Below are 22,215 nucleotides of genomic sequence, written 5' to 3'. Positions count from 1 at the left end.
CAGCAACCCCCTAGCTCTGCTCATTGGCTATATATCCCTAGCTGTCTATGTTGCATTCAGAGTTAGTTCAATCTCTTTCATCCATTGCAATAGTCTTAACATCTTGACTGTTTTAAACAAGTATCAGAGTAATTTTTCTTCTACAGTGTTTTCATTAGTTTCCGGGAAGTCTGAATTCTGAATGTTATTCCAAAGCAACCCTTCCTGCACCACTCTTGGGGTAGAGCTCAAAATTACAGTCTTCACATATTCCACATACATGTATTTTAATCATTTTATTTGTTTTGGGAGTTAGGGATCCTTAAAAATTAAAGAGGACTTTTCTGAATGTTAGCTTGGGAGCTTTAAATTTAAACTTCTGTCAGGATTATCAGACAACAATTGGTCTGAATTGACTGTGGAATATGCTATATAACATGTTCTTTCATGTTTTAGAAACTTGTGCATTTCTCTAGCATGCAGTAAGGAAATGAGTAAGAAATTTATAGCTATCTTAAGAAAAATGAATAAGGCATTTCTTCAAATTGCTTTTATTAAACAGTTGCAATGTTATTAATTATAAACATCTAGTCTATTTTCACACAAATTGTCAGGAGTACACATTGATAAAGACATGCGCTGGGTGAGAATCATTATTTGTATATAAACATACTGGGATTTGGGCATAAAAACACAGTATCAATTAAACAGCTTTAGCAGTCTCAAAATAGACTTCCACTACATTCATAGTATTTCTTAATTTAAATTATGTTAGAAATGTTGCATCTAATTTGAGGAACAAATGCTATAACAAAAGAGGGAAGACACATGGGCAAGAAACGAGGAGATTTTTAGTTGTATACTAAGGTTTAGTTTTGGCACATTGAAAGTATCATGTTTTCCTATTAGATTTCTGAATTTGTGAACAAACATTAACAGTTGCTGTTCTTTAATATGACCTCATTCATACTATATTTGTGGGAAAATACAACCTTAGTTTTATCTGTTTACTTATTTTGGAATTTTTCCATTATTGCTCAGTGAAGGTACTATCCAAATATTTTTTAGAAGAAGAAAGAAATGACATTTAAATCTTACACATTCTTCATGTATTTTTACTGTGACAAGTAGTCATTCACAATGTGATATAATCATTGCTCTTCCAAATAGTGCATTTATTGCCTTCCTGAATTATTTTCCTTTCCTTAAATAGAACATAATTTCTCATTAGGATGGGTTTATAGAATGTATTTGGGGGATATTTGAGATCAAGATTCTATTTTCAATATTCCATTTTTCTTGTAGTAAGCAAGCTCTTTTTCAGCATTGACTTAGATCATAAAATATATTAAAAATGTGAGCATGCAAACAGCAAAACCTAAATTACATTTTAAATGGGTGCTCATTTGGCTGACAGGACATTTGTTGAAAACATACTATATGAGATATGTGATATTTAATTGTGTCAAAAATATATTTATTATGAGCCCTTTATTGTTTTAACATTATGAACAAATATCCTCAAAATAGACAATTGTTACCAAAATTTTCATTGGAATTGCTTTGTTTTTTTTCTTAAAACTCAAAATCAATTAGCAGGAAATTCATAAAATTGTGTGAATCATTTGATCCACAATGATTCCATCAATGAAAAAATAAATACCATGTAGAAATAAATAGCTTCGTAGTAAAATATAAAGGTTTTATCCTTCATCAAATAAACAAATAGCATGACTTCAATTTGCTTTATCCTTTCATGTGATCTAGTAAATGATTTTTTTAGCTGCCAGAAGGGTGTTCTTCAGAAGCATTGCCACTGTCATGGGTCCCACACCTCCTGGAACTGGAGTGATAAAGCCAGCTTTCTTCTTAACAGCTGATGGGGGTGGGGAAAAACAGAATATTCTTTATTTTAAAATTTATCTGAGATTTTCATATTTTTAAACATGCTAATATAGTGGCTCTTTCTTCATTACACATACTAAACTTTTTTTTAGAATCAAGTAGGCTGTAATAAACAGAGACACACATACACACACACACACACATGCTCACTTAGACAAATACTTCTGTGAATGACATCTAAGGCAACAGAAAGACCACAATGGGCCAATACTGTAAGTTCGAGCTCCATGCAGCTCAGTTTGTTTTACATAATGAAACCTATGATTGACCCAGTAACCTGTAATTCTAGTTAACTAATTCTAAAATACATGATACTGGTCACAAAAGAGACATGGAATATAGAAAGTTCAGCAAATACCATTTATTAAATAGAATTATTCCTTTTATAGCAATATCACAATGTATGTGTAGATATTACAGTTCAGTTCAAGTCTAATAAATATCACTAAATATACTTGAATTAGGAATACATATACATAGTCCTGTTCAGAGGTATGAAAACTTATTCAGTGAATACAGATAGTCCCCAGCTTACAGTGGTTTGACTTATAATTTTTTGATTTTTCAACTGTGCAAAAGCAATACAGATTCAGTGGGAACTATACTTCAAATTTTGAATCTTGACCTTTCTCTTAGCTAGTGATATGTGATACAATACTTCTCAAGATGCTGAGTAGTGTACTAAACCAAAGTTCCCAGTCAGCCATGAGATCACAAAGGTGAACAACCATGATCAACCAATAATCTACAATGTACTGCATTCCAAAATGATTTGTCCAAATACAGGCTAAGGTAAGTGTTCTGAGCATGTTTATCGTAGCCTAGACTAAGATATGATGTTTGGCGTATTAAATGCATTTTTGACCTAATGATATTTTCAACTTAGGATGACTGGGACGTAATCCCACCATAAGTCATAAAGAATTGTATATTTAAAGAAAATGGCAGATAACTGTCAGCAAGTTTTATTTAAGAATGTTGTCAGGCTGCGTGTGGTGGCTCATGCCTGTAATCCCAAGCACTTTGAGAGCTGAGGAGGGTGGATCACGAGGTCTAGGAGTTCAAGACCTGCCTGACCAACATGGTGAAACCCCATCTCTACTAAAGATACAAAAATTAACTGGGCATGGTGGCATGCACCTGCAATTCCAGCTACTCGGGAGGCTGAGGCAGGAGAATCACTTGAACCCAGGAGGAAGAGGTTGCAGTGAGCCAAGATCACACCACTGCACTCCAGCCTGGCCGACAGTGAGACTCCATCTTAAAAACAAACAAATCAATCAAACAAACAAACAAACACAATGTTTTCAAACCCACAGTATTAAAGGTGAATGACTTGCTGCATTCATTTACTTGATGGTTTGGTGCTTTATTGTGTGAATAAGAGCAATGAATTTTTTCCAGATAACTGTTAGTAAAACATTAGCATAGACAATATTTATTTAATGCATAATCTGACATTATTAACCACATGCTATCTAGATGTATCACCTTTTACAAGTCAGCTCATATAGGCTTCTACAATAAATGTTTTCTGTATCTTTAATATTATTTTTGCACAACTTATGTCACCCGTTTGAAAGATAATTTGTGGAATTTACCTTTACTTTATTTGAAGTGAATAGTATATTGAAATAATTTTTTAAATCATAGGAAAAACATAGGAATAATATTGTTTTACTTGAAGAAAGGTCCAATAAGCTTAAATACATCACAAAAAATGTATAGTTAATATGTGTCATGAATTTTCTGATGGCATGTTAAAAAGAAAAGAATACTATGATTTGGAAGGTAATATTTCACTTTTACAAACAGACTCTATAGAGAAAGCATATCTTTCCACTGCTACATTTCCATCTAGTGCATTCTATTCTGCAGAAACATTAGACTGGGTCAATAGCCAATCAATAAATAGCTATGAAGTTTTTAGTCCTTTCTTCCTTCGCTCTAACTGTTCCTTCTACCTGGATCATTATTCCATCTTATCCAAACAAGAAACTCATTATATTCTGAAAGCCAATGAAATGTCACCTGTCTATAATTTTCCTGAAAAACTCAATCCTCCAGTGTTGAATTCAAAGTTCCACCACGGAGTGTAAATTAGTTCAACCATTGTGGAAGACAGTGTGGTGATTCCTCAAGGACCTAGAAACAGAAATTCCATTTGACCCAGCAATCCCATTACTGGGTATATATCCAAAGGATTATAAATCATTCTTTTATAAAGACACATGCACACGTATGTTCATTGCAGCACTGTTTACAATAGCAAAGACCTGGAACCAACCCAAATGCCCATTGATGATAGACTGGACAAGAAAAATGTGGCACATACACACCATGGAATACTATGCAGCCATAAAAATGATGAATTCATGTCCTTTGTAGGGACATGGATTAATCTGGAAACTATCATTCTCAGCAAACTGACACAAGAACAAAAAATCAAATACTACATGTTCTCACTCATAGGCGGGTGTTAAACAATGAGAGTACATGGACACAGGGAGGGGAGCATCACAAACTGGGGTCTGCTGGGGGGGACTAAGGGAGGGATAGTGAGGGGTAGAGAGGTTGAGGAGGGATACCATGGGGAGAAATGCCAGATATAGGTGACAGGGGGATGGAGGCAGCAAACCACATTGCCATGTATGTACCTATGCAACAATTCTGCATGATCTGCAAATGTACCCCCAAATCTAAAGTACAATAAAAAAATATATATTAAAAAAAGTAAGTCCCACCATGAGTATTTCCAATATTTGACACCTACCTCCATTATGGAACATAATACACTGCACTATCTGTTCCCTGAACTAGATACCAGCACCTAGAAGGCAGAAGCCAAGTCATTGTGGTTGTTGTTTTTAATCTTACAATGTCTCCATGCACAGGTTAGGGACTCAGCAAATTTTGAGAAAATGAACTTAAATTTCCCTTACTTAAAATCTAAAATCAATTTGCAGAAATGTGTCAGTGCTTTTGACTGGATATAAACAATATCAATTTAGTTTAAGCTAATTTACTGAAAAACTCAAGCTACTCATTTTGCTTGAGGGTGATAAACTGCATTTTCCACTTTTCAATAAGCTGACTTAATGGCCTAAGAAATGCCTTTCAAGACCTTTCTTCAAGCATTGAAGAAGCAATGCCTTTAAAATGTGGCAGGTCTTTAGAAGAAACAGTTACACTACTACTACTACTACTACTACTACTACTGCTACTACTAATGCTACTACTGCTATTACTACTTTATTACTACTTACAGTACTACTGCCATTTATACTAATAGAACATAGTCATATATTTGTAAAATACTAATGTTGACATATTAATACACAAAAATAAAATATTGCTAAATAATATTGGAAAGTAAAAATCAAGTGCTAATTGAATCTTCAATGGAAAACAAAATTATTTCTTTCAAAATTTAAAAGTGGCATATAATTTGTTATATCAGGGAAGCTATATCTATTGTGGGCATAAAATTATTTCTATGTTGTTTGGTTTTTAACTTTGAAAGGTAAAGTGGCTTTGATACTATTTGTCTCTGAAAAAATAGTAAAAAGCATAGCTACTATCAATTGAGTACCTATTAATTAGTTGCCAATAATTGTATACATTGTTCTAATAATATTTGATTATTTCATTTTAATAGACGAGGAAACTGTGGCTCAGTGAAGTTAACAGTGACTTACCACTCTCCTATATAGTAGAGAAACTGCTCACAGCCAGGTTAGAAATACTCTAAAATTCCATAATTTCACCCCATCCCAATGCAATGATATGACCTGAACAAGTAGAAAAGTCCAAAGAACAGCTCAAGTGCCAGAAATTAACTCTGTTTTCTCAAAGTGTTAGGAGAGTATTCTAGAAAAAAATAAATGAAGAGGAAAACATTCTAAGATATTAATTTTCCTATATTTGACTATGAGTTCTCATAGCTATCATCTCTGAACTACATCTTACATTTCAAATTACACAGTTGGCTGAGTTGTTTTATTCCTGGTGTTAGATCAGATAAACCATCTGTCTGCTCAGGTATCACGATCTTCCTCTTCCAAATGATGTTTTACAGACAACATGCTTACTATTGCATTCTTTTGCTCAGCTGAAAAGGTGAGGTTTGGGTGGAGGAGGAGGGAATGGGAATGAGATACTGCATAAAATAACATCTGCCTGAAATTTTTTAGCTCAGTGTCTGCATTTTTGCATATTTTAGAGGTAGAAACCAATATACATTCACCCTGTCCTGCCTATCAGTTTTCATAGAATTAGACTATTAAGGGGTAATGGCGCTTCACCTAACATGGGCTAGGGCTTCTCTGAACATCAGTAAGCATTTAGTAGCATCAATGGAGCCCAAAAATTACTCATGAAGCAGAAGATTATAATAGCATTGTAAACACACCTGATTATTCAAATACTTGCTTCAATCTTTTTTGTTTTTGAAATAAAGTATACGGATATGAAGATAAAGTTTGTACATGGTCATGAGAGGCAGAGTGATTAATTTGATTTTAGAAAACACATATTAGGCTTCTATTCCTTTTGATTTGATATTCATGAGTATCTTCTGCTGCTGGCTAGTGTTAATATATACTTTGTCTATTTACATTAGGATCAGGATACAGAAGTAAGTGATCTCTCAAGAAAGGTAGGGAGTTACTGGCAAGTGTCAGTGGGTAAAGATGTCAATGCTTAACAAAAATTCTCTATTCTAATGATTTTGCATAACTATTTTAGGGCTATCCTAAGCAACACACATATGAAATACTACAGGTGGCTTATATGCTAAAATTAGTCATATGAGAAGGAGTTAAATTTTATTTATGTTTGATGCTCTGAAAAGCGTCTTCCCCAATCATATCTGAAAGAGAGCAAGGTAACAAGCATTACATCACCAGAATAACCTCTCATTGGCTAGTCTTTCCCTGAGGGCAGACAAGTGTTTGCACTTGCTTGAAGATGATGATTTTAAATATTAATCCTATTATGTGTAGGGAAAAGGTGTTCTATATGCTCCATTAAAGAGAAATACGGAAGCAGTATAGGAGAGTAACTTCCTTCAGCACCTTAATTTACTGTGGGTGTAGGTGTGAGGGTGTATGCATGTCTGTTTGAGGGAATACCAGAAGTTTGGTATATATGGGAATCAGGTACTAGATCCTGATTGATACCAGCCCTTTCATATGAGGTTAATTAACACATAATCTAACAAAACCAGAGTTAGATTCTATTTCACAAAATCAACATGATTTTCGGCCTACTGAAACTATTTGACAATTGAGACAAATAAACCACCACCAGATCCTATTGCCTGCATGAAACTTTCTCTGGAGAATGAGACCTAGATGAAAATGACTTAGAAATGTTTAAATTAATTCTGAAAATAAAAATATTTTGAGGAAAGGTAATAATTATCATAACAATTTATTTGAATTACCTCCCTGCAAACTTTGGACCCTGCAAAGTAATTCCATAGATTTCCTTGAAAGTGCTATGGCTTTGCTAGCATGATTAAGAATTTTAGGGTATATGTTCAGCTGTACAGAAATAAGAGATTTAAAATCAGCCATTTTGGATGTAAGATTTGCCTTTGTACATACTATACCCTTTGTCTAACATGCCCTTCTCTCACTCCTCCAGCTGATAAATATTTATTCTGCCTTCCCAGATTCAGCATAAATGAATCTTTGTGGAGCCTATTAACTTCCCAGGCTAAGTTAACTGTTCATTAATTTATCAGCAAAACTTACTAGAGTGATTTTCAAATTGTATTTGTAGAGAATTTGCATTCATAGAGCATATCAGAATCTCTTGTGAGGCTAAGTCATACTGCATATGCCTCCTCCTACCCCAATATTGCACATTCTCAGTATGTATCACTGAGAATTAATGTCTGAAGTGAGAGATATTTCTAATGGTGGGAAAAGAATGTTCTACATATAAACAGGATGGAGAAAATTTAAAATCTGGTTGGAATTCATTGCTGTAGTATGGCTACTTCACATCATGGCCTCAGGTTCCCAGTCAGGTCCAGGCAAACCCCAATGTACAAATGCTTTTCACACTTCTGTTTACATCAGAGTTGCTAATGTCCCACTGGCCAAAGCAAGGCACACTATCAAGCTGAAATTCAGACTTGGAATACGAAGAATGGCCAAGTCATCCTGCAAAGGGTACGTCCACATGGGGACAAAATAAATGTGTGGCCATTTTTTATAATCTACTATAGTAGCCTCTTGGCTCCCAGTACACCATGTCAGCCACACAATTTGATGCCAGAGTTATTCTTTAAAACACAGATTTGATTATCTCAGCTTATAAACATCTGATGGTTCTTTACTGTCTCTAGGATAAAATATAAATTCTTTGTTATGGCAATCAATGTATTTTATCTTCTGGCCTGACATCTTTATCTTGCATCATTTTCTAGCCCTATATTCAATTAGTCACTGTTCTCACACATACTATAAACTGGACCAGATAGATTCATAACAAATGTTTCTTAAGAAAGATAGAGTTATTAAAAGCTCTTGGAGCTTTTAGTCTAGTTGGGAAGATAGACATTAAAAATGCAGATGCCTAAATAATAATTAGGCTACAGCTGTGATATGTGCTACACATGAAACGTATACTGCACTGTGAAGGTGTCAAGAGGATCTGAGCCTGAACAGCACTGTGTATTAATGTGGCATATCCATGCTGAGTTTTTCCAGGTGGAATAGAGACGTGTAGAATAGACAGTGTCCTGTGTAGAAGAGACAATGAGATAAAGGCGGCAAGAAGCTTCCCTCAGGTGGAAAGCAGCCTGAACTATTGAAAACACTGTAAGAAGGCCAGTACAGCTGAGATGTCGGAGTAAAGACAAAGTTGCAGGAGATGACATGGAAGAGGTAGCAGTGTCTGATTATGTAGAACCTAGTAGAAAATAACAAGCATTTTATATATTAATTTAAGAGCAATGATTAAAGTATTTTTAACATTTTGTAAAAACATATGTTGAGGTAGCATAAAACCCAATGAGGAAAGTGTCCTGTGTTTGCATATTTCTCTAATGAAGTGAGTTTAGTATCTGGGTGGAAGGAAAGGAGATAAACACAAATATTACAAAACAAAGTGAGATTCACTAAGGTGGGAATAAATCCAGGCTCTTATGGGAGTACCTCAAAGAGAAAACACAAATCAGATATGGGGATTCGAGAAAGATTTGTAAAGTAGCAGAAAAGCTGCAAGATTGATGGATGCCTGAGCAGGGAAGAAAGGGAGAAAGCCATGCAGACACAGGGAAGAGTAAAATCAAAGGTGGGCTGGATCTGACAATGAATCTAATGTAACAAAGGGGCTGAAACAAGTTCATTATGACCAAAGCACATGACAAAAACAGCGAGAAGAAAGAGAGAAGGCTGAGGAGGTGGTCATGGGCTGTATGGCGTTCAAGAAACTTAGGTTGGGTGATGGTAGTATAGTTAATGTGTTCAGGCTGAATAAGCTTTTATAAGAGTCTTTTGTGAATAAACTTGGCTATTTATATATTTAGGAGTGGTCAGTTTTGTAATGTGAAAAACTTATGAGAAAAACACATAGTACTAAATAATTTTAGAAGAAAATAGTAAAGGAGAAATTCATCTTGCATTTTCATAAAGTTTCAGGCTATTGCATGCCACTAAATCATTACTCAAGTTATCCTCTTTCAGGCTGGCATGCACGTCTAATCTTCTATGTTCTCTCTTCTCCATCATGTGGCTGATGACCCCCACCTCCATGTTACTGACTTCAGATTTCTAAAAGGAAGAACTAAGACTTGGCTTGACATCATTTACATTATTCTTACTTGAAGAAAACAATTTTTTAATGTCAGTATAAAAACAATAGTTATAGAGCAGAGGTTCTTTCATATTTAAAATTTGAGATGATGATAAAGATGATGGAAGAAACTAATCCAGTCTATGTAGACATCTCCAAAATATTCAAGAATAACAGAGATGACAGGGTGCAGAAAGTTTACTTATGAAGGATACTAATAGCAACATAAGGGACACTAAAATGCCCTTTAAAAACTTAAGTAAGAATAAAATAGTATGCAGTCATTAATATTTTGGCACCAGCAACCCATGCTTCATGACAGGGTGTCTTGTCTCAGCCTTGTGTGCTCTGTGTCATTGCATCATTTGGAAATTTTATGTTCTCAGGTTCCTAGGGCCAGGAATTTAATAATTCAGATTCTTATTTAAGATACCTTGTTGGAATACTCTCTAATACCTTGGCAAATACGAAATTTCTATTTCAGTACATTATATCTACTCCAAAGGTCCCAAATAATGGAATTTCCATATATATCTAAGCAGAATTAATTTTGCTAGTGTATTTTGAAAACTGCATATTCTAACAAAGTTAAAGAATATATTTGTGCTCTATAAATTTATTTTTGGGGTGGAGGAAGAAGAGCTGATGTCTCATGTTCCTATATTTTTTATTTGTCATTCGTATTTTTTTATTTGTCATTTGTATTATTTTATTTGTCATTCTATCTTCTGATTCACTGTCTCTTTTAAAGAAGTACTCTGTTTCATGTCAGTTCTCCACAGTGCTATAATTACTTTTTAAAATCAACTCCCTCCCTTAAAAGGAAGAATTATGATTCCTTTATCTGTGGCAAGGCAGCAGAACAAAAATTTCTTGCTTCTCTCATGTGAATTTCATCTTCCTAGTATACATATGTAATTGTCTAAATTAAATGCTTGAAGAATTTTCCCATGCTTCTAAATGCAAGCCACTTAAGCATGGCCTCTCAAACATATCCACTCTAATGAAGGGGAGACAAGCTTCAGGAAAATGAAGTACAGGAATAACAACCAGAAAAACCTGAATGACACAGGACTGGAGAAATAATATGACTCAGGAGATAATACAGAAAAGACTCCACTTTCTCATATGGTTGATATAAAAATGACACAAGAGCATGGTGAACTAGAGAGCAAATGATTCCTTAACAAGTCAGTGGCTTGCCATTGGAAGGCAGCCAGGAATCAAGTGCTCCAGAGGCAATTTACTATATTTCTTCTTACATTCATCTGGTTGCTGAATCTTGAGGTTTCCACAAGTTTTCTAAATATATTGAGGTGTTCATTATCATGGCATCCTGTGAGCAGTAATGAGACAGAGAAGATTATTGCCCTAATTTGGTAGAAATGTATGACACTAATCTATATTTCTATACAAATAGTATTGACTTCATTACTTTGGTGAGCTGCACTTACAAGGACTTCTCTCACCTATTTACTTTGCAATTTGTATTTGTAGGGTGGCTAAGTCTTATTTTCTTTTATGTTAAACTAAATCTCTATATATCTGGTAATAGATGTAAATTTCTAAAAACACCACTCATACCACTTAGAAGACAATTAGTGGAACCACACAGCAAATCAATCACCTGGAGAAAGTTTAAAGTTGCTTTCTGTGAACTCTAGCTATGATTTATCAGTGGAACCTTCTTTCTGACCATGGATGCTATCAGCTGCCATTTCCAGATTCCATTTTAGTAGGCAGGAGTAGCAATACTGCTATATTTCTGGTAATTCTATTGATGGCTGAGAAAATTACTAAAAATATCTCCCTTTCATGATGTCTTTAGAAATACAGGATCATCATACACTTTTGTCATCCTCTCCAGTCCTTCCCCTCCCCTTATTTTTTTTTCCCCAAGCCACTAAACATTCCAATCAGAGTGGCAAATCTGTAAACTAGATAAAGCTTTCTAGAGTATCCTCCAAATCTCTTGCTGTGGCCTTAATCTCATTAGTCTTGGGCCATAATCAACCCAAGACAGGAGCAGATAAAATCTCTTTTCCATAGATATTTATGCTGTAAATTAATATGGAGCAATGAGAAACAACTGTAAAAAAAAAAAAAAAACACTCATCACAGTGCAAGTAAAGAAGAAAACCTTGCAGAGATACTTCTCTTGTTCCTGCAAATGTATTTTTTGTGTCTCAACTTTAACTCTTCTCTATAAAGGTAGATGATCCAATGTCAAATTCATTCCGCTAAACAGAAGTCTCTGGAAGTTGACTTGATTTCAAAGACCTAGACTTCACAGTAACCATTCTGCCCACGTTGTAAGCCACAATGGAGGCAGTTGGCTCACTGATGATAGGAATCTCCTAGTGACCATCAGTGGTTCTACCTGTTTCGTGAAATGATCTGTGTGGGTTCCATGATCACAGTGTTTAACAGTCTCTCAGAAAGACTTGACAATATTCATCAACTTTTCTAAGTGATCGGAACAAATTACCTCTGGGTTAAAGTATTAGATCTTCTCTTATAGTAAAAACTGGAGCTTTGAACTACTTTATAATTATCTCCCACAAAATGTAGATGTTTTGAATCAGACTAAGAAGCCATATCATCAAATTAAATGACTAACTTTGAAAACTGAGGTGGTTGGGAGTCACATTAATTTGGTTCTTTGCAATCACAGATTAATACTTTTGTAAAAGTGATACAGTTAAAAACCAGCCCTGTTTACTTAGAAACTGGTTATATACCATGGTTATATGGTAACCATCTGGTTACTTTGCGTAATCTGGAAAACATAAATTCCAGGTATTTTTTTTATTGTGTGCATGGATATACCCAGGACCTCACACAGTGCCTAGTATGAAACAGCACTCACAAAATATGTGTTGAGTAAATCAGTGAATGAATCAATGGATGTATCATTAATGAATATGTGTTGAATTAATAATGTATTTGCTGTTACTTTGCCTGAAAGCTTTTGTTCCCATTAAGTTAACTTGAGGAAAGTATTTCTGCAACGTAAGAATGACACTACAGGTTTTTAAGTACAGAGAATGTTGGTACAAATAACCAGTGGTCTGAATAAGAAGGCTGAAATCTGGTGCAGGACAGAGATATAAATACCTAATGTAGATGGCAGGTTGATGGGTGCAGCAAACCACCATGGCATGTGTATACCTATGTAACAAACCTGCACGTTCTGCACATGTACCCCGAACTTAAAGTATAATAATAATAATAATAAAAAGAAATGTAAGATAGGAAGCTAACCTTACAGAGCCATCCAATCTAGTTGGTAACAACTAAGTAAAAGTGCAAGGCAGTACAGGATTAAGAGCAAAATGAGTAAAGAAGATGAAACCTGCAACGAGAGTCTGGAGAAGATGGGAATAAGTATGAGTGCTTTAGAGTTGATTGATATGAGAGTTGGGCAAAGAACAGACTACACTGGAAGAGAGTTTAGGCCAGAAAAGTAATGAAGAGGATGGTGGTAATTGAAGTGTGACGTTGTATACTTCTGGATTAGTAGTTCAGTGGGAATGGAGAGAAAACATGCACGGACACACACACACACGCACACACACACACTGTTTTTCACCAGGCATTATGCTTGGCAATTTACCTACATTAACTAGCTTATGTAAGGTGATTATTTCATTTAATCTTCACGACAACTTTGTAAGATAGAAATTATTATCACAATTTTTCAGATGATATAATTAAGTTTCAGAGCGGTGAAATGATTTACCTAAGATCATAATTGTTTTAAGCAGCAGAGTTGGGATTCAAACCCAAATCATCCTGACTACAAAGCATAGTCTTTTATGAAAAGTTGGACATAATACAAAAAGGGCAGAGAGTGAAAGATGAATCCAAACTTTTAAATGCAGAGCATTAAAAGAAAACATAGAAAGCTGCTTCTAAAACACTCTGGGGGTTTTCACCCCATCTCTAGTAGTTTCTTAGGAGAAACTTCTATGTAATTCCAAATTACTTCTATTTAATTCCAAACCCCTTCCTGACCCTATGTTTGACTATTAGGTTAGAATTTTCAGGAATGGTTTGATCAGATAGAGTCTCAAATTAAAAGATCCCTTTATAATAAAGGGGAGATTTCCTGCCCAGGGGAGATTCCTTTGGAAAATTAAAAATAAGGCATGAGATATCTGGGGCAAATTCACAATTGTATACAATATCATACTTCCAAGCCCCTTCCTCCCTTTTGCCCATTTGCTACCCTAAATACACATATTTGAGTAAAATTCATTGAACCTTTAAGATTCTTCTGAAGAGGATTTCAGAACTGATACCTCCACTCTTGGTTATTCCAAAATCCTTATAGTCATACTTAATTGGTTCTTCCATTTCCCTCATATCTAATTGTTTAACTAATCATTCCAACTCTCCTTTTAAATTATATCTACCATCTAAACACCTCTCAACATCTTTACCCATTACAACCTGGTCCATGCCCCATCATTTCTTACTTGGATAATTACAATAGCCTCTTAACAGGTATCCCTATTTACAGTCTTACCTCTATATGGCCTATGTGTCATTCAGTAGCCAGAGTGACACTGTTAAAATACAAGTCAAATGTCATTTCTTTGCCCCAAATCCTCCAATGGATTTCCACTGCATTAGAGTAAAATCCAATTATACTTCCTTGGTCTATAAGACATAAAATTATGTGGCACCACTGTTACTACCTCTTTGACTTTATTTCCTATCACTTATTCCCTTACTTACTGTTCCAGTTATAATAGTCCCCTTGCAGCTCATAAAAAACACAAAGCAGGCTCCCCTCAAGGTCTTTGCATTTGCTCCTCCACTTGCCTGGCATGCTGCTCCCCATTTTCCACATGACTCCCTTCTTCATTTGTTCAGGTTAGCATAAGCCTCCCTGACCACCCTTTCTAAGAAACTCCATGCCATTATTCTCTAGCTATCTTATCTTGTTTTATTTTTGTATCACGAAGACACTACCTTGTTACATAGATATGTATATATTTGTTTGTTATCTGTCTCCTCTAATCAGAATGTAAGCTACTGGTAGGTAAGAACTTGGTCTCTTTAGGTCACTGTTGTATCTCAAGTGCCTATAAAAATGCCTGACAATAGCAGATGTTCAGTAAGTATTGAACAACTGAATGAATTTAATTTGAATAATCTGAAGAGCTATATTAAAAACAGTAATAATCGAGACTGAAAATAATCCAGTGAAGATAGAGATATTTAAAAAAATGAAAGTCACAAAGGGACCTGACACAATTTTCAAAACTGCATAACATGGTCAAAAAGTATCTAATCTCTGTCAGTGATTGAATAATTAACAGCTTAGTTAGAATTAAAAATATTTAGGTGAGGTTGTACTACTCGCACAAATTTTATTGAAAATCTGTGTATCTAAGATCCATGGAAATCTCAGGGTAAGATGTGAGCCAAGATATGATTTCAGTGACACTAGGAATTCACCAAAACCCCAGAAAAAAGTGAGTAAGGGGAGCATGCTTTGAAACCAATTAGAAAGCAATCAGACAATGATGAGATTTTCCCTTGAGGTATTCAGAACCCAGTGAACTTAGGATGGGCAGGGTGAATGATATGTGGATGTTGGATAAATAAATATCTTTCTTTTCTTTCCTAAGTAAGGGATTAGTCTTCAAGTTCTTATGTAAAGGGTAGATTATCATTCATCCAAGAATGGCCTCCCATTCAGAAACCATGGATTCCACATCCCTGGTCTCTGAATGGGAGGCCATACTCCACACATGATTATATTCACGTCTGTAGAAAGCTAGCAGACATGATGCATACACTTCTAGTTCAATTTTATTAGAGACGGATTTTCTTATTCTGAGCTGTCTCACTTTCCTTTAGAAGAGAACATAAATAAGGAGGCGATTCAACTTCAACTATGTGGATAAGGACAACACTCAGGTGGAATGGTGTTATGGGATGAACTGTGTCCCCCTCTAAATTCAGATGTTGAAGTCTTAACCCCAATACCTCAGAATGTGACTGTTTTGAGAGACAGGGTCTTTAAAAATAAAATTAAGTTGAAATGAGTTTATTAGCATAGGGTCTAATCCAACCTTCTAAGAAGAGGAAATTTGAACATGAACACATAGAGAGGGAAGATGATGGGAAGACAGAAAGAAAATGGCTGTCTATCTGTCAAGGCTGCCTCGGAAGAAACAACCCTACCAGTCCCCTGATCCTGGACTTCCAGCCTCCAGAATTGTAAGAAGTAAATTTCTGTTGTTTAAACCATTCTTTCTGTGGTACTTTGTTATGGCAGCTCCAGTAAACTAATAGAAATAGTAAGATAGGAGAAAACAGTATCCCTGAATGAGCATAGCTGCCCAACTCTATTGACTGCCTCCCTAATTTCAGACTTTTATGGGAAAGAGCCAAATTATTATTATTATTATTGAGATGGAGTCTCACTGTGTCACCTAGGCTGGAGTGCAGTGCCACAATCTCAGCTTATTGCAACTTTCTCCCAGGTTCAAGCAATTCTCCTTCATCAGCCTTCCTAGTAGCTAGGATTACAGGTGTGCACCACCAAGCCCAGCGAATGTTTATATTTTTAGTAGAGACAGGATTTCACCATGTTGGCCAGACTGGTCTCAAACTCCTGACCTCAAGTGATCCACCGGCTTCGGTCTTCCGAAGTGCTGGGATTACAGGTATGAGCCACCACCCATGCCTGGCTAACCAAATTATCTTAAGTCAATCCATTTTGGTTTCCCTTTCTTGTAGCCCTTAACCTATACTCAAGTATAATACTTAGAAGGAAGAAATGGAAACAACCTAAGGGTTTAACAATAGAGAAAGGATGAACCAAATAACGATATATTTACTGAATATAACCACGAACCAGAACCTCAGCATGACAAATCAGTAAAACAAGTTTACGTGTATAAGTTCTATATATTCCTCAAACTATGCAGTCGATGCATACATAAAATATCTGGAAGCAACTCTAGTACAAAATATAATGATAACGTCAGTTGCCCTAGAGGAGTAGAGATACTTTTCCATAAAGCCTGACTTCTTTACTTTTATCATTTAAACCAGTGTCATCAACAATATAATGTACCTTTACATTGGCTTATCACCTTTACAAAGACTTAACACTTTAAATTTGTACTATCCAATTATGTTAAGACAGTGGAGAGAAGAAAGTCACTCTTAGACATTAACCTCACGTATTTTGAATTTTAACAAAAATGCCTACACATCATTTCTCTTTCCTATCTCTTTTCTTTCTTTATACCAATTCTTTCCTATCTTATTTTAGTCCTTCTTTTGGTATAAACCAATGAGTAGAAAGGCATTGTCAGAGTTGGAAGACAGGGAGGAGAGATGGCAGTCAACAGGGAACAGACATTCCAGTTATCCTTATTCCACCTCAATCCCTTCAGGATGCATCATAAAATTGAAGCAAACCTACTAAAGCTTCAAAAGGGTAGAGAAATGTCTTTGTGTCAGCTATGAGAAATAAATGAGGCCTGAGGATTCACAATAAGAGCACGGTTAATTGAATTAACAGCATGGAAGTCATTAATTAGACCATTTAGCTGACCAAATCCATTTGATGAATTAAGAACAGTATAATTATGAGTTTTTGAGTCTAGGACTACATACTACTTTCCAATTTGTTATTCAGAAGAAGCTATATATGCTACTACTCATAGCACATAATCTCAATTCTATCTTTGTCAGAAATGTATGAAGTTACAGCCTTCTTTGTCAGAAATGTATGAAGTTTTTTTCAAAGCTACAATAGAAAGTGGTTTAAAAAATTGCCTGTGAAAGTAGTTATACCTCAGTGTGAAAAAATAATAATCTATATAGCAAATATAAACTTGTAAGTGAATAGATTATTTACTGCATGATTATTAGTAATGAAAAATAATTCTTAGACATGCAAAATAATTTTATCATGGATGCTTTTAAATACTGTTTCTTCTTTTAATGTTGTAATTTAGGAGGGAGGAAGTATCTTCAAGTAATTGAAGAGGAATGTTAAGCATTTGTCAGAAGCTGGACATATTGATGAACTGTCGAGTTCTGTAATTGGAAATCAAAACAAAATAGCACTTCAATTTAGTAATAACTTTAAGGCCCTATTTATTTCCCAAAACATCCAGAGACGCATGGCATTGCAGGAAAACCCTAAGTTGGATATATGTTGAGGAAAAGGACATACTGGTTGGTAAGGTGCTTAGCAAATATTGCAAATATTACCTTCCACAGTGATAGTAATAGTGAGAAACTGTAACTTAACAACTGAATAATCATGTAGTAGAAGTGATTATGGCATTGGATATAAATTTGAACTATATGATCACTAATTTCATGAGACTTAATTGGGCACAGAGAAAAATAAAGGCAGTGCTCAGTTTCACAGTAGTGTAAGACCATAAAGATGGCTGTTGAAACAGTGTGAAGCAGTTTTAATAGTCAAGGGGATAAATTATATTTGTTTAGTGATCTTTAAAAATTTTTTGTCAAAACATTAAGAGTTCTCTTATAGTGACTTATAAATGTATATGGAATTAAAAATAAAATTAATATCACTGATAATAGTAAAATAAACATTACTATTTACTAGTAGTAAAACTACTGTTTACTAACAATAAAACTAATAATTAAACTACTACTAACTAATAGTAAAACTAAACTAATATTTAAAAAACAAATGCAATTTAAAATGTTAGAAACATTGAGAACTGAAGTGTTTTATTTCTCTGTAAACATTTTGCAAAGTACAGTTTGAAAGATGCTTGCCTTCTTTTGGTCATACAACTGATGATTAGGAGCAAGCATCTTTTCTACGTCTTGGTGAACTGGCAGATTCCTTTCTAAGTATGAGTCAGCTTCCAACATTTTATCCTTTGCCCTTTAATGTCATGAAATATCTCTGCAGGTTCCTTTAATATGAAGTTTTTTACATCCTCTGGGACATTATCATCCTTTCCATCACAATCATTTCATTCATTTATATTGGTAAATCATTCCCATCAATATTATCTACTTTAAGTGGGTCACCCAGTTTTCTTTATTAGTGAAACAAAGATTTCTGCAAGAACAATTTACTTCAACAATTGATTTTATCTACATCCATTTTGTTAATCTTGGCTATAGTTACAGTGAAACTTTCACCGATACTCACAAAGCAGCCACCACACTTTCCCTGTGGCAATTTGAAGCCAAATGTTACTTACGAGTTTTGTGGCATAACCCATCTTAAAGCTCCTCCCTCTCAGTTGGGAGGTCATCCCTCACTTCAGGTTAAGTCCTGATGAGCAACTTGAAGAGCAACATGTCAAAACCTATCAATTGCCTGCTCCTGTGGGTGGCTGAGTCATGGCCTCACTGGCAAGGCCTTCTTTACCAAGTCCAGGTCCTCATTAGTACCCTGGCTCCCTCACCAGAAGGCTGTCAAGATAGATACAACTAATCATATGGGTGTATTTTATGATAGGATTAGAAAATCTTGACCTCCCTGATGAGTTTCTGTGCTTTTACATGATCATTTGATAATGCTCTGTTGGATGTCCAAGATACCCCAAAGAGTAGAACTGAATGGAGTCACTAATATATTTGCTATCATTTAACTAATAACACTGACAGCTAGTGAGGTGGCAAAGCTATCGGGCAACAGGCTAGCTCTCCCAGCCCTGTTCATCTCATATCTTTGTCTCTTTTCCATCTCCTTTAAAAAATTTTTTATATACTTAGATACACAGAACTGCAATTTGACTTAATAGCCATTACCAAGTTAGACTTTATATAAATGAAATATCTATATGTGCTACTAAACATATACACCCACCCCAAAATGCTCATTTAAAAATTGTTTTCAGAATACATTTTACTTTCAGCAAAAAAAATTCTTACTTAAAAATAAGAACATATGGAACTGATACGAGACCAAGGAAATATTCTATGAGAGAAGAGTCTTGTAAAATGTGCTGAAATGAACTGCTGGGTAACCTTGCCTTACAAGCAGTCAAGGTTGTGAACTGCAAACATCCCTGCTTTTCTTGCCTCAAGCTGGTTATCTCATGTTGTCAATGCCATCTGGGTGCATCACAAGTGTGGTAATTTTGCAATGAACATATGATAACTATAATATTATCAAGACACAGAATGACAGTAAAGAAAATAAATAAGGCCAGGTTTTAAAATAAAATGTATCTTCACTCTTTCAAGTTGAGAAATTCAAATAAGTTACTCATATCTGACTTGAGTGATTGAACATAAAAGGTTAAATAAATGAGGTCATTCTCTAGTAATTTCAGCGTGTACACAACACACACACACACACGTACAAACACACAGACATATGTATATACATACAGATATACATGCTCATGTGGAGAGCCATCCCTGCTAGAATAGAGTTCCAACCATGTCAAGGACCCTATGTGTTACAGCCAATATGGGCAGTAGTGTTTTCTTTGATAAGATACATCTGTATTTGCTCTTATTTACCGTTTTGTCTCTAGAACACATTGTTGCATATATATATATGTCCTTAGCGTTTTCTCTTTCTTTTAGGCTCAAATGGCCTACTTGGATCTGGTCCCTGATACATCTTAGAAGCTCATATATATGGGGCCAGTACCCTGGGACACTTCTAACTGTCTGCCTTTTCTATTTTATTCAACAATATGCTAGAACTTGGGTAAGCCATCAGCTGATGACCAGGTTTTAAGCATAAATTCAAAATCTAAATTATTTTTTAAATGGCATCATCTATCCTTTTCAGTTTCTCTGTAAGAACACACCTATAACTCACAAAGTTCTTGATGTGGTGCTGTATGTTTTAGCCAGAATAATCATTCTTATACACAAAATATTTCTAACATAAAAATGTCACCACTTATTTACTATATTCATGCCTTCATAGACATCTAAGACTCCTAGGCTACACTGCAAATCTGAATGCAGGTAAATATCTGACAAAGATAATGGAAGTAAAATTGGATTAGAGGGTCAGGAATCTAGAAATACATCTGTCTTTGGGCCCAGTTTCCCCATTTCTAACTGGGTTAGAATTTTATTTTTTACTACTACATATTTGTTGCCTTATCTCTTTCATTGACCACAAAACCTTTAGCCCAGTTCCTTTTCTTTATTCTCTTTAAAACACAAGTGAAAAACACTGACTTCAACTATCTAGATAACTACCTAGATCTGAAATATAGTTAGGGTTGGCAGACACACCCTAAGATGCCTTCTGGCTCTAAGAGTGAATGGCTGAGAATACAGCATATTTGACTAAGCGTAGAGTAAGATGACAACTCCCAAAATTCAAAATAATGCCCAGGTTTATAAAAGGCCAGCTGTATTCTATCAATAAAAACTGTAGTATAAAAAGTTTGATCCCTAAACCAAATATTAATTATGGAATTGGAAGAGATGGAAAGGAAGAAAGGAAGGATGGAAGGGAGGGAAAGGAAGAGGGAGGGAGAAAGGAAATATTTAAGTCTGATTAAACTATTTTCCCTCAGAGAAAAGAGGTGATGATTAATACATTAATAATTCCCCATAAATGAAAAATTTCTCTATTTTTAAAATATGTAAGGTAGATGTTTTTATCTTCTTCACTTATCAAAAGATATTTGGTTTATTACCTTCAAAGTCCACATCTCCAACTAATTTTGTCTTCCCTGTCACTGGATCATGGACATAGTTGATACCCACGTCAATTACAGCAGCACCTTCTTTAACCATATCAGATGTAATCAACTTTGGAATACCTGAAAACAAAAAAGAGTTGTTTGTCCTTCAGCATAACAAAGGTTTATGCATATGTTTTGGTAGTCATGGTTTTAAATATATATATATATATATTTAAATAAATATATATACATATATATATGTATTTATTTATATTACATATATATATATATATATATATATATATATATATATATATTACATTGTTCCTTAAAAAAGACGCCATTGATCATTTCTGAGCTGAGAGAAGAACAAAGACGATTAAGGCAGCACCTAAGGGCTTCTCAGGATGAAATCCTGCAGGAGTCACCCTCTCACCTCAGAGATCGCTCCCCTGACATCGCAGGGACACCTGCTTGAGCAGCATCCTTTTGTATATCATGAATAGCATGAGGAGATCCTGTGGAGGTGAAGTAGAGTAGATCACGGTGAAAACAACTTGGAAATTGGAGGGAGAGAAAGAATGAGTGGGGGGAAGGGAGAGAGGAAGGGAGAGATATAGAAAGGATGGGAGGGTGAAAGAAAGAATGAGGACAATAATAATTCATATTCCCGAGGGTTCTTGTAAACAGTAAAATGCCATACTCACAATGGCATCTCATCAACTCCAAACATGAAGTGCTAAGTGCTATCTTGAGTTTTCTTTTTATTTCTTCTTGGTTTCTTTGAATCATTATGTCTGATATGATTTTGAAAGGTGTAATATATAGTAAGCTCTCCTCACTATTCCTCTGTTCCAGTTTAAAAGATAGATCTACAGAGATCTTC

At 35.1% G+C, this 22,215-nt stretch overlaps 1 protein-coding gene across 6 annotated transcripts in view; it reads right to left on the bottom strand.

Annotated features, from left to right (window-relative positions):
* Positions 1–514: 514 nt before the first annotated feature.
* The window catches only part of MTHFD2L (methylenetetrahydrofolate dehydrogenase (NADP+ dependent) 2 like), a 138,133-nt gene continuing 116,432 nt past the window's right edge, over positions 515–22,215 (bottom strand). For 4 of the 6 annotated variants that reach the window (XM_012464389.2, XM_012464390.2, XM_021666095.2 and 1 more), the window contains 2 exons: positions 21,342–21,467; positions 515–1,855 (listed from right to left, as the gene is read on the bottom strand). In XM_012464389.2, the coding sequence (XP_012319812.2) occupies positions 1,743–1,855; positions 21,342–21,467 (239 nt within the window). In that variant the 3' untranslated portion in view covers positions 515–1,742. Of the gene's footprint in view, positions 1,856–3,915; positions 4,030–21,341; positions 21,468–21,744; positions 21,848–22,215 lie in introns of those variants that run through there. The other 2 variants (XR_002477670.2, XM_021666096.2) reach the window with 2 other exon arrangements.

The sequence above is a fragment of the Aotus nancymaae genome, unplaced genomic scaffold, assembly GCF_030222135.1.
Source record: "Aotus nancymaae isolate 86718 unplaced genomic scaffold, 86718_ANA_hifiasm-v0.15.2.pri h1tg000006l, whole genome shotgun sequence".
Lineage (NCBI taxonomy): Eukaryota > Metazoa > Chordata > Mammalia > Primates > Aotidae > Aotus > Aotus nancymaae.
This window is presented reverse-complemented; position numbering and strand designations above follow the sequence as displayed.